The sequence below is a fragment of the Panthera pardus genome, unplaced genomic scaffold (genome assembly GCF_024362965.1).
Source record: "Panthera pardus isolate Hobbes unplaced genomic scaffold, ASM2436296v1 HiC_scaffold_12, whole genome shotgun sequence".
In the NCBI taxonomy this organism is placed as follows: Eukaryota; Metazoa; Chordata; class Mammalia; order Carnivora; family Felidae; genus Panthera; species Panthera pardus.
The window spans coordinates 9,598,324-9,611,510 of record NW_026526677.1 but is presented as its reverse complement, the minus strand read 5'-3'; the positions used below and the strand labels follow the sequence as shown (position 1 = coordinate 9,611,510).

The 13,187-nt window shown below is 56.8% G+C and overlaps 1 protein-coding gene across 1 annotated transcript in view; it reads left to right on the top strand.

Moving 5' to 3' along the window:
* INCENP (inner centromere protein) overlaps positions 1-13,187 on the top strand; it is a 28,614-nt gene that overhangs the window by 5,385 nt on the left and 10,042 nt on the right. The window contains 8 exon segments of the mRNA XM_053899610.1: positions 2-671; positions 7,762-7,813; positions 8,618-8,675; positions 8,774-8,891; positions 10,012-10,063; positions 10,454-10,574; positions 10,653-10,787; positions 11,334-11,345. Coding sequence (XP_053755585.1) covers positions 2-671; positions 7,762-7,813; positions 8,618-8,675; positions 8,774-8,891; positions 10,012-10,063; positions 10,454-10,574; positions 10,653-10,787; positions 11,334-11,345 — 1,218 coding nt within the window.

Genomic DNA, 13,187 nt, shown 5'->3' with positions numbered 1-13,187 from the left:
GGCCGCGGCGGCGGCAGCCACCGCAGCATTGGCTGCTCCTTCGCCCACCCCCGAGTCTCCCACGGTGCTGGCCAAAGAGCCTGAAAATAGCCTGGCCCAGGGCCCGCTGGTGCCTGTGGTGGAGATCGGCGTCAGTGAGCGCCAGAGTGCCGAGCTGCACCTGGGCCGGCTCAAGTCTGCCCGGGCTCCTTCCCCGACTCCGTCCCTTGTAGCCACGGCTCCCGCCTCCCACAGCATCTTGATATCCGATGAGGAATCAACACCCCAGAAGCCGGAGGCTGGGAGACTGGCGTCTGTCACCGTGAGCTCCCTGATGGCTACACCCCAGGACCCCAAGCGCCGAGGGGGCGGAGCCAGCCGGTCCGCCTCCAAGCTCAGGATTGCGCAGGCCTCCCCGGGCCCGCAGGATTTGGCGGGCTCTCCGGCCTCGCCGTGGCAGGAGCGGGTGCTGGCTCCCATCCTGCCCGATAACTGCTCCACGCCCACGGGCGCCCACATAGACCCGCAATCCGTGCGGCGCAGCCTGATCGCCCCGTCCTCCCCGGGCCGCCAGGTCTCGCTGGCCCAGAAGTACTCCCTGGTGGCCAAACAGGAGAAGCCAGTCCGCAGGTCAAGCAGAAGGATTGGCAAGAAAGCCACTGAAGAGCCAGCTGCCTCCGCCCGCATCATCTGTGAGTCTGGGGGCCCAACAGGAGGTAGGGCTGTGGTGAATGGTCCTTGGTGCCTGGCTCAGCTGGAGTGGCTCTGGGGAACCATCTGGCAAGGAGCTGTCCCTAGAACTTTTTGCGACGGGGTAAACGTGCCGTACCTATGCTGCCCCATCTCAAAACCACCGCTAGCCGCGTGTGGCTGTTGAGCCCCCAAATGTGGCTCGCGTGATGGAGGAACTGAATTTTTTTAGTTTTATTACATTTTACTGAGTTTAGATTTAAACTAGTGGCTATCGTATTGGACAGCGCAAATCTGGTCCAACCCTCTTATTTTACAAATTAGGAAACCGGGGTCCAGGGAGATTGGCCACAGTGTGGTTAATGGCCGTGCTGAGGCTCAAACCGAGGCCTTTTACCCAGGGCCAGCGTGTCTGGCTGTCTTCCTGCAGAGGCTCACGGACATTGGCCGCGTTTGTGGCCTCCTGATAGCAAACTGCTGCGCTGGGGATATTGTGGGGAAGAGATGTAGATTGTCATGGCAGCAGGCTCCTTTAGGGACAGAGAACTGGATTTAGTGCCAGCTCAGCAATTCACCTGCCCTGTGACCTTGAGCAGGTTACGGAAAATTCTTGGCGTGGGCCTCAGCTGTTACGTGAGCCATTTTTGTCATCCTCTGGTCCCAGCTCAGGGGACCGTGGTTGCGGTGGGAGCAGGTGCGATGAGCCACGGAGGAGGATAGGCAGCTCTAAGAGTCAGGGCTGGCTGTGTGGAGGAGGTGGGGTCTGAGCCGGGAGGCTTTCGAAGAAGGATGGCTGGGCTTTCGGCAGGTGGAAAAATTGTGGGGAAAGGTATCCCTGGCCAAGGGAACAGCTTGTGCGAAGACCCAGAGGAATGAAATGGCAAAAGATAGGGTCTCTTGGGCTCATGTGCCGTACAAGGGGCTTGGGCTTGACCCCATCGATGCAGAGGATGTGGCCCCTTGATGGTCGTTGGAAGGTCCCTGGCACTGTGGGGAAAATGGCCAAAAGGAAGGGAGAGAAGGAGGCAGGGAGACCAGGGAGGAGGCTGTCTCCAGGGTCCAGCCAGAGGACAGTGAGGCAGTGGGGCTGTTGGAGAAGAAGGTCCAGGTTTTAAGTTAGTGGGTATTAGAACAGTAGGCAACATCTGCCTGGCACTTCCAAGATTTATAAAACACTAGGTTCTCATTTGGCCCTTGCGAAACACTGTTAGCCTGTTAGCATTTCCCCACTTGACAGAGGAGGAAGCTGAAGCTTACAGTGGCCACTGAATTTGTAACATTGGGAAACCGGGGCTTGAGCCCCACGATTCATCCTTTCCGGGGTGGCCGGCTGCTTGCCGAGGAGGCCTTGTGGGGAACCCTGGAGTGGGGCTTGGTCCTGGAGTGGGGCTTGGTCCAGCGGGTAAGGACACCTCCCCTCGCCAGATTTCATCCCCACCTGGGGAAGGGCTTGCTCTGGGTCATGGGGCTTGAGGACATGCAGTCCAGGCATCTAGCACACGGGCCATTTTTGTTTTTTGTTGTTTTTTTTTTTTTTAATTTTTTTTTTTCAACGTTTTTAATTTATTTTTGGGACAGAGAGAGACAGAGCATGAACGGGGGAGGGGCAGAGAGAGAGGGAGACACAGAATCGGAAACAGGCTCCAGGCTCCGAGCCATCAGCCCAGAGCCTGACGCGGGGCTCGAACTCACGGACCGCGAGATCGTGACCTGGCTGAAGTCGGACGCTCAACCGACTGCGCCACCCAGGCGCCCCCACGGGCCATTTTTGGATGCTCAACATGGCTGAGATATTTCTGACTTGCTTTGTGGTTACCTCAGGCCTGAATCTGATCCTTGGAGAGTGTGACGGAGCAGGTCAGCCTGGAGCTCCAGAAGGAGGGCGGGGGAGAGACTCTAGACAAGTCTGTCTCACTCCCAGGCCAGGGCTCATCCACCTTGAGGTGGAAGGAAGAGGGAAACTGCGGGGGCGGGGGGGAAACAGTAAAACATGGCGATTAAGCCCTGGAGTCACACGCAGCCTCCGTGACCTTGGGCACACCTCTCTCTGGACCTTGTTTTTCCCATCTGTTAAATGGTGATAACACCTGCCTTGAATATGGGTCGAGAGCCCATCTTAATGCTTGGATGTGGCACAGGCTCAGTCAGTCTTAAAAGGTACAACCCAAGAAGCCTGTGTTCCCAAGCTCAGTCTGGTTGTGGCCAGGCTGCCCCTGAACTGAGTTGAGCCGCAGGGTGTTTAACTGTGGGGGAGAGAGGCTTCCCGGAGGCCTTCCTGACGCCCAGGTTCCGAGGGCTTGGCTGGCCGGGCAAACTCAGAAGCGGGGTCTTAGTTTGGGTTCCCCCAGAAGCAGCCTCGATGTCAGGATTTGAGTGCAACTTGTTCATTTTGGAGGAGCAGGAAATGCCCGCAGCGGGGTTGTGGGGAAGCGAGACCGGGGAGGCCTGGCGCTGCGGGGGAACCTCCGGAAGTCGGTGTGGAGCACTGCGGCGAGGGGCTGCTGGGAAGGGGCGCTGATGCCCCCGCACTCCTGGCCTGGCGCGTGTTGGCCGGTGGGAGCCACCGGGCAGAGAAATGGTGCCGCGGTGGGAGGACAGGTGGGCCCGGAAGCGGCTAGGCGGAAGCCGCTTCAGGATTTTTGGAGGGTCCTGCTGTTCAGGAGGGGCTCCTCTTTGGGGTTCCCCGGCCACCTCTGCATTGGGGAGCAGCCCATCCGGCCCTCTGCCAGGCCTCACGCCATCTCCCTTGCCCCCACCCTGGGCCCGAGGCCCGAATGGCATCCAGATGGCCCTTGACATTCCAGTGGAATAGTTGTGTGGTCACACGGGCCTCTCTTCATCCCTCTGCTCCCTCAGGGGCCAGCACGGAGCTGGGGTGGGCCGTGAGGGGAGCCTTTCTGGCTCCCCTCCCACCAGTGGGAGCAGGCACCTCCTTTGATTGTAGGCCTGGACCCAAACCGCCCCCTCCCGCCGGCTCAGGCCTGGCTTCCCCCCACCCCCGGAAGCAGGGTCCTACTGCTGTTCCCTCTGGGCCTCGTGGTTTGCTGCTGCAGCCCCTTGTTCATCTTCCCTCCCTCCCTTAGACCCTTGGGCCCCAGCCGGCCTCACCCCAGCTGCCTCTCAGCCTCACCTCGCAAACCCCCCCCCTTCCTGCCTCATGGCCTTCTGCCTAGACCAGCAGCTCTCAACCTTCTGTCTCAGCACCTGCTCCCAGTCTTAAAAATTATTGAAGACCCCAAAGAGCTTTTGATTGTGAGGGTTCTAGACACTGATAGTTCACTGTATTAGAAATTAAAACTGAGGGGCGCCCGGGCGGCTCAGTTTGTTAAGCATCCGTCACTCGATCTCGGCTCAGGTCTCGGTCTCAAGGTTCAAGCCTTGTGTTGGGCTCTGCCCTGAGCGTGGAGCCTACTTTAAAAAAATATTTAAAAAAATTTTTTTAATGTGTTTTTAATTTATTTTTGAGAGACAGAGAGTGAGCGGGGGAGGCTCAGAGAGAGAGGGAGACACAGAATCCTAAGCAGGCTCCAGGCTCTGAGCCGTCAGCACAGAGCCTGACAGGGGTTCAAACTCACAAACCATGAGATCATGACCTGAGCCGATGTTGGACGCTTAACCAACTGAGCCACCCAGATGCCCCTAAAAAAATACTAATAAAAAATTTCAGTATTATCTAATTTTATTTTCTCTAGTAATATTATTTTGATATTAAAGATTAAGAGTATTGGGGCGCCTGGGTGGCTCAGTCGGTTAAGCGTCCGACTTCAGCTCAGGTCATGATCTCACAGTTCGTGGGTTCGAGCCCCACATCGGGCTCTGTGCTGACAGCTCGGAGCCTGGAGCCTGCTTCGGATTCTGTGTCTCCCTCTCTCTCTGCCCTTCCCTGCTCGCACTGTCTGTCTGTCTGTCTCTCTGTCTCAAAAATAAATAAACAAACATTCAAAAAAAAAGATTAAAAGTATTATTTAATACTCTGATATAAAAAAACAACACACCTATTATCTATTAACGTTAGATTTAAAAAAAACTTTTAACATTTATTATTTATTTTTGAGAGATAGAGACAGAGCACAAGCAGGGGAGGGTCAGGGAGAGAGGGAGACGCAGAATCCGAAGCTGGCTCCAGGCTCCGAGCTGTCAGCACAGAGCCCGACGCGGGGCTCGAACCCACGGACCATGAGATCATGACCTGAGCCAAAGTTGGACGCTTATCCGACTGAGCCACCCAGGCGTCCCTAGTTTTTGTTTTGTTTTGTTTTGTTTTTATTATGACAAAAATACTTCTTTTCCAAAACAAAACCGTAGTGAGGAGGCTGCCACTCTTCTACGTCTTGCAGATGTTTTTAACGTGTGGCTTGAAAGAAGACAGCGGATTCTGCACTCCCTGTGTTGCGTTGTGTTGTTTCGGTTAAAGCATATGAAGAAAACTTGGCCTCACACAGATACGTAGTTGGAAAAGAAAGGAGTCCTGGGGCGCCTGGATGGCGCAGTCGGTTGAGCGTCCGACTTCAGCCAGGTCACGATCTCGCGGTCCGTGAGTTCGAGCCCCGCGTCAGGCTCTGGGCTGATGGCTCGGAGCCTGGAGCCTGTTTCCGATTCTGTGTCTCCCTCTCTCTCTGCCCCTCCCCCGTTCATGCTCTGTCTCTCTCTGTCCCAAAAATAAATAAAAAACGTTGAAAAAAAAAAAATTAAAAAAAAAAAAAAAAAAAAAAGAAAAGAAAGGAGTCCTTTAAACGTCTTTTTGGATAATTGTGCATATTCGTTTTTTTTTTTTTTTTTCCAGATAATTCGTGCATACTCAACACCACCAGTGGTAGCTTCTTTTTTTTTTTTAACGTTTATTTATTTTTGAGACAGAGAGAGACAGAGCATGAACGCGGGAGGGTCAGAGAGAGGAGATACAGAATCCGAAACAGGCTCCAGGCTCTGAGCTGTCAGCACAGAGCCCGACGCGGGGCTCGAACTCACGGACCGCAAGATCATGACCTGAGCCGAAGTCGGCTGCTTAACCGACTGAGCCACCCAGGCGCCCCAACCAGTGGTAGCTTCTTAAAGGCTCATTGCAGGGTAGAATCAGAAACTGTCATTGGTCCCACCTTGGACCGTCTTGCACTTTTCTTTTTTTAGTTTTTCCATGTTTACTTATTTACTTTTGGAAGAGAGAGAGAGAGAAAGCAGGGGGAGGGGCAGAAAGAGGGGGAGAGAGAGAATCCCAAGCAGGCTCCGTGCTGTTAGTGCAGAGCCCGATGTGAGGCTTAAACTCACGAACTGTGAGATCATGACCTGAGTGGAAATCAAGAGGCGGAGGCTTAACCTACCGAGCCACCCAGGCACCCCTCTTGCACTTTGAATGGAACTTTTCTCCACGTGCAGTTTTGTAGCATCATGCCTTGATCGTTTGGAAAATGCTGTCTCACTGAGTTATGCACATCTGCCTAATGTCGACACCCTTCATCATCTATTTTTTATTTTTTTTATTTTTTATTTTTTAAAAAATTTTTTTTTTCAACGTTTTTTATTTATTTTTGGGACAGAGAGAGACAGAGCATGAACGGGGGAGGGGCAGAGAGAGAGGGAGACACAGAATCGGAAACAGGCTCCAGGCTCCGAGCCATCAGCCCAGAGCCTGACGCGGGGCTCGAACTCACGGACCGCGAGATCGTGACCTGGCTGAAGTCGGACGCTTAACCGACTGCGCCACCCAGGCGCCCCTCATCATCTATTTTTTAAAAGGAGCACATTTGTTTTCCCATCTCATCAGAAAAGTCTGTAGGTATTGGGAAGCTACGAAGCTTCTGGCCGTGTATACATAGTTTTCGAAATTCTATTTTGGGGCGAGAAATCATTTTTTAATTATTGATAGCAGATAGTCATGGTTCTTTTTTAAAAATGTTTATTTTTGAGAGAGAAAGTGAGTGCGAGAGGGACAGAGAGAGAGGAAGACAGAGGGTCTGAAGTGGGCTCCACGCTGCCAGCAGAGAGCCCAGTGTGGGACTCAAACCCCCAAACCGTGAGATCATGACCTGAGCTGAAGCCGGATGCTTAACTGACTGAGCTCCCCAGGTCCCCCTTATTCGTTGTTTTTAGGTGACAACTAACTTTGTTCATTTTTTAAAGAAAATGTCTACCAGATATCCAAGATTGAATAACCATGGTTTGTCAGTTGCCTTTTCAATTAAAAATCGTTCCATGAAAAAAACGGCTAGTTGAGCTGGGAATTCAAACATGAGCGCTTTCCAGAGACAGGAGTATATAGCAGAGGGCGCTGCACATACTTTCCACTCTACCACACAGAGGGTACTTAAGTTTAGATTTAATAAAATTCATAGTTTTTACTCTTTCATCAAGGACATTCTTAAGTGAATTTGGACTTTTCTGTGCCGAGCGTGGGGTACAGTCTGGTTTCACAACCTGTTTGGTGCTCAGACTCTCACCTAGCACTGCTTCATTGCTTTTGCGCCCTCAGGGCAAAGCACAGCACAAAGGGGGAAATTACATTTTCGTGTTGGGGTGGAAATAGTTAAGACCTCATCGATCCCCTGATTGGGCACTGGGCTCTCAGGAGTCTGAAAATAGCCTATGGGAACAATTGGCCTGGATGTCCTTCTGTCTCTCTCAACTCTTCCCCCTTTGTCTGTGACCGTCTTTTCCTTCACGTCCCAGCCTCTAGACCAGTTCGGCTCCCCGTAGCCTTTCAAAATCTGCTCTTTTCTGTCACCACACATACCACGTGTTGGTACCACAGAATAATTGTTGAATGAATCAGCTGCTTTGTGTTGGACCCCGTGCTGGATGTTGGGGACCTGGAGGCAGACATGGTTTCTCTTCCCAAGGTATTCCCGGCCCGGTGAAGGAGCCAAGATGTGCTCCCAGATGGGCCCAGGTTGCCAGCTAGGGAATAGGAGACATAAAGCCAGCGGCTCTATCGAGGATCCTAGGAGCAGAGGGAATTTGCTCAGGCAGGCAGGGTCTCCGTACCCGGTGAAGGGAAGGGTGGTCTCTGGGGAGGAGAGGTCTGGCTGTAGATGAAGAGTGGCCAGTGACACCTGGCCAGTTTGTGAGGCATCATTCATTCCTTTGTTTTCCCCTCAGGTCACAGTTACCTGGAGAGGCTCCTGAATATTGAGGTGCCCCAGAAAGTTGGGTGAGTTCAGTTCCAGGGTCTGGGGACCTTTCCAGGGCTGGGCAGGGCACATGGATTCCTGTCTAGGTGAGTCCCAGGAGTGGAAGCATTTCCCGTGCCCCAGCGTTCCCTCCTTGTGGGGACTGCCTGGTCCTGCGGCCACCCCTCCCCCCATTCTAACCAGGCAGCAAACGACACAGGTGTCAGCTCTGGCCTGGCCTTGACTCTTCCAGCCTTACCCTAGGGCGTGGGCTCCATGGGAGTCCAATCCAGAGGCCTGCTGCGAACTTGAGGAGCCACGTGCCTATTGTGGTGGAAAGGGGGCGGCAGGGCGGCCGCGCGTGCTCCCTGCACCCCAATCACACCCCAGCACCGCTTTTCCTTGAGGCCACATCTTGCCATCACTAAAACTAGGGTCCTCCTGCCCCTGCTTTGGGGCAGAGGGTCAGAGCTTGAGGTGGAGAGACAGGGAAACCGGGGAGGCACGCTGGCTTTGCTGGCCCTCCCGCGAATGGAGAGCAAGCCTCACAAGGGTCAGGAGACAGTGACCCATGGGGGCGCGAGGGGTCGGGGTGCAGCCGGCAAACGGCCGACATGCCGAACCAAGCCCTGATGGGGTGAGTGCCACCGAATTCAGAAGCTGACCCCTTGTCTGCCCAGGCCACAGACGCTCCAGGGAGCCCCTGGCTCTGGCTGCTGTCCTCTTGTCCCGGGTGGCGCTGTGGGTTTGTGACCCAGACCAGGGCGTCTGACGGGTGGGGAGGTGCTCCTGTGAGGACTCAGACTGGCTGGGCGGGTCCCACATACCTGTTGCTCTGCTTCCAGCCCTGAGCAGAAGCGGCCCAGCGAGGAGGCCGAGCCTGCACAGGCAGCTGAGCCAGAGGTAAGGCGAGCAGGCCAGGGAGGGGAGGGCTCAAGGGCCCCTGAGGCCCAGGTGCAGACCCCAAAGCCTCGGTTCCTCCCCTCCCCCCCTTCCCCCAGGGCCCCAAGCAAGACAAGAGTACTCTGTGGCCCCGCAGTGCCACCAAGATCGCCATTAGCACACCTGGCTCGCAGCCTGTGGCTGGTGGCCAGGAGACGCCCTCCAAAGGGCGGCAAGGTGAGTCTTCCTGCCGTGTGCAGATACCCAGGGTCGTGCTGGCCTTGGTGGCCTTGACCCGACTTTCTTTTGGGGGAGAGGGAGGCCCCTTTCCTGGGCTCTCCAGCCAGAGGTAAGCGAGACCCGGGAGGGCGTGGATCTTTGGGTCTGCAGGTTTCATTGCCCACCTTTTGGTTGGAGCTGTCGCCGAGTGCCACGTGAGTGGCCGAGGCCGGTTGGTGTGTGAAGTCGGGTGAGGTGAGGGGGAGGGCTTGAACTGGGGTAGTGACTGAATGCGCCAGGTCGCAGACTTGGACCCCTCCCCGGGGGGGGGGGGGCAGTGGGAGGAGGTCTGTGCTGGGGTGTGAACACCTGGCCTCGTGTGATGTCTGCCGCTGGCTCACTTCTCACCTTCGTGGGTCCCCGGTGTGAAGAGAGCAGGAGAGCTACGGGCTCTGGCGCTCCCAGGCCGCCAGGGGTGGCCCAGCGTCTGGCTCACGTCTCCTCAGTGGGAAGAGCACTGTGGCCGTGAGGTCTTGGTCCACAGCTTCCCCAGCTTTAGGATGGAGTCAGCGACGAGGGCCACTCCAGCGCCGTAGCCCACGGGCGAGCTGCAAGGTCCCTGCGAGGTTAAACGGCTAGGGGCGAACTGGTGCTTCCCCCGAGCAGTGAAGCAAAACAGACTGACCCCATGCCCCATGTGTGGACCCTGTACAGGAAGCCCTCCCCTCCTCCTGTCATGGCAGCCTCAGCTGATAGGCCTGGAGGGGTGGGATTTTGAAGCCTGTTGAGTGGTCTGTTAGAGTCTACAGTTTTCCGGGCTTCTGCTCCTGAAGGGTACCCCCTAGCTGTCAGTGTTAGAGGTGGGGCGGGACACGGTGGGGCCACCTCAGTGGGACTGTCCTCCTGTTCTCATCCCCGAGGCCAGGCATGGGGGTGAGGGGTCCACGGGCTGGGGATCGTATGCTGGGCTCCGGACTTCCACAGATTTCTCGAGGCCGGTTGGTGCTAAGGCTGATGGCTTCTGCCGCTGGCCACCCTGGGATCTGCCAGGAAGAGAGCCTTGCTGCCGCCGGAGGACACTTTCCCCCGAACCCTCCGAGCTGTTCCTGCGGCCTCACCAAAATTGCTCTCTTCACAGAGCCCAAGACTGACCAAGCAGATGGCCCCAAGGAGCCACCCCAGAGTGTCAGGTTTGCATCTGGGTAGGGGCGTATAGGCGACTCTTCGGAAGGGCCCAGAAGGGGATGAACCTCAGGTCCTTGTTCGGTGGTGGGGTGGGGAGGTGGGAATGTGGTCAGGGGCGGGGCCTGGTGCTGGAGGTGGCTCGCCGCTATGAGACAAAGCGGGCCTGGGAGTGGGTGACCAGATCCTAGGCCCCACCGTCTGCATCCTCCTGGCCGAGTGACCTAGGACCGGTCGCTTGGTCAGGAAGGCCCCACCTCTGCAGCACCTCTCAGTCTGGTGCCCTATGAGCTGGGCCCAGTTCTGTTCACAGGGTGACCTTTTATGGGGTGTGGCCAGGGCCCTGGGGAGGGTACCGGGGTCGGCCCCGTGACGCTGCTTCCACCCTGCTGCGGCAGGAGGAAGCGCAGCTACAAGCAGGCCGTGAGTGAGCTGGACGAGGAGCCGCAGCTGGAGGACGAGGAGGAGCTGCAGCCCTCCAGGAGCAAGACCCCTTCCCCACCCTGCCCGGCCAGCAAGGTGAGTGGGCCTCTGCCCCCCCTTGGGGCCCCCGCCATGCCCAGGAGTCCTCACCCTGCACTCTTACCTCCCCCGCAGGTGGTGCGGCCCCTCCGGACCTTCCTGCACACCGTGCAGAGGAACCAGATGCTCATGACTCCGACCTCGGCCCCCCGCAGCAGTGTCATGAAATCCTTCATTAAGCGCAACACCCCCCTGCGCGTGGACCCTAAGGTGAGGGAGCCCGGACCCCTGGCCGTGCTTTGCGAGAGCCGGGCAGCATGGCTGAGGGCTCCGGTCTGTCCCCTAGGCCGCTGGGAGGGGTGTGGATCTGGGCCAAGGCAGCTGGGACCTGGCACCGGTCAAGGGCCAGCTCCAGCCTCTACGGCCTTGGGCCGCCTCAACGTTTGAGGACTGTTCTGGCTTCTTGGGCTCTGCAGTGCAGCTCAGAGGCTCGGCCGGCTCAGCGTGACTCCTGGGTCTTGAGCCCTGAGCTGGTAGTAGAAATGGTGTGGCCGGCCGTGGCCGTGACCATCCATCCCCACACCCCCCGCACTCCCCACCCCGCCTCTGGAGGCTTGAGTAGTTAAGGCGAGGGACACCCGTGGACGCTGTGCTCGCTGAGGATGAGGTCTGGTGAGATGGGAGGGGGTGGGGGGCTGCCGATGAGAGGGCACAGGCCCCACGCAGACTCTGGCGTAGCCCAGAGGGTGGCCTGCTTTCCGGACGTCCCCAAGCCTGACATTAACTCCTGGCTTTTTCCTTGTCTCCTCTCCACAGTGCAGCTTCGTTGTAAGTAAAGCCTTCTGTCCTTGTAACCTAGCTCCCCCTAGCACTTACCTGCCGTAGCCCTGTTCCTGCAAACCCACCCGCACCTGTAGAACCACTAACACCAAAGGTGGAACGGGAGCGGTAAAGGGGGTGGCTGCCTGGAGGCGCGCAGCCATTCTGGCTGCCCTCCCTCTGCGGGGCCGGTCCTCTCTGCCCTCGTCTCTGCCCCCAGGAGGCCGAGTCTCGATCTCAGAGCCTCCCTGAAGCAAGAGGAGGCAGAGGGGGTGCGGCCTGCTGCTGTTTACCGGGGCCACAGCTTGGATTTCCCCACAGCACCTCCCTCCCCGCCCCGGGTTTCCCCTCAGGGTCTGGGGCTGCGAAGAGAACAGACAGGTGGTCTCTGGTCCCCAGAGCCACTGAGGTTTATTGGATCACAGACCTGAGCTACTGCCTTGAGGCGCAGAGCCGCGGGGGGGGGGGGGGGGGGGGGGGGGGGAGACCATCGTTGTAGGCTGGGTCCTATGGGGTAGCGGTAGAACTACCACCAGCAGCCTCTGGAGAGAAGGCCACAGAAGCTGTTCTCTTCTCAGATACCTCAGAGCTGAGCCAGGCCACGGGCCCTGAGGAGGGAGCCCCACACGGCTGGGATCTGCTCAGCCTGCAGTCTTGGCTCCCTGGGGTCTCCCAGGTTACAAGGCTGCAGCCCCTGCGTTCCTCTGTCCCCACTGGCGCTTTGAAGGGCCTCCTATTAGGAGGGCTTCTGCCTCTAGCCGAGGGCCTGGGGCTTGGCGGGTCAAGGGGCTTCTCAGCCGCTAGACAGGTAGGCCTTGAACTTGCCTGTGCGGCAAGGAGGCTGGTCCCCTCTGTGTGAACGAGGCACTGGCATGCCTTCCAGTATGCGAGCAAGCAGGCTGTGTGGCCTTACACACCTACTTGTGTGCTAGGCCCCTGCTAGGCACCTGGGCCCACAGCAGTGAACTGGACTCCGACTTGCTCTTCCTACAGAGAACTCCCATGTCGCACACAGACTGATGGGAGCCTGGCAGGCTTTATGGGGATGACCAAGAGGTCCAGGGTGCTGCCTTTTCCTGCTTTGGGGAACCCAGATCCCTGCACAGGGCATCTGGTGGCAGTGGGACAGTTCTTAGTTAGGAGACAGGGGCCTAAGTAGATCGCAGGGACCTTGAGACCTTGGACTAGTTTCCTAACTTTTGGCTGAGTTTCCTTGGCTACAAAATGAGATCAGAGGTCCGTTCATAGAAACGAGTGAACCAGAGTCATGTCCATCAAGCACCTAGCACAGGACTCAGTAGGAGGTGGTTTTTAGTGATTGGTAGAGAGACTGCTCGATTGAGGCCCCTGGAGGCCGAAGGGACTGAATAAGCTTTTGGTTTTCTCATCCACCGCCTTGGCCTTGATGGTGGCCTCTGGGGAGCAGCGTCAACCCAGCCCACCTTGGAGGGTTGGGGCAGAGGGTGAACTTGGATTCTATGACATGAACAAATCTTGCTTCTACAAAATTTCCAATGCGCAGGATCATTTCTCTGACCTGTGCTGGGAAATTTTAGCACCCAAACTTCGGGGGTAAAACACGTTTTGCTGAGTCCAATTGGAAGCAGGAGTCTGGTGGCCACTTGGGGCAGAAAGAGAAGGCATAGTGCTTTCTCCACCGCAGAGCAGTGGGTAGAAGTCGGCCCCCTGCTGGTTGGGTGACCAGTCAAGTTATACCTTCTGCCAAACTTGGAGCGTTTTCAGCCATTATTTCTAAGAAATTCTGTTTCATTGTCGCATTCTTTCCCCTCTATCATGGGTGACGATGACACCCACGCCAGTGGTGGATCGTTCTGTGTCGTCACAGTCCTT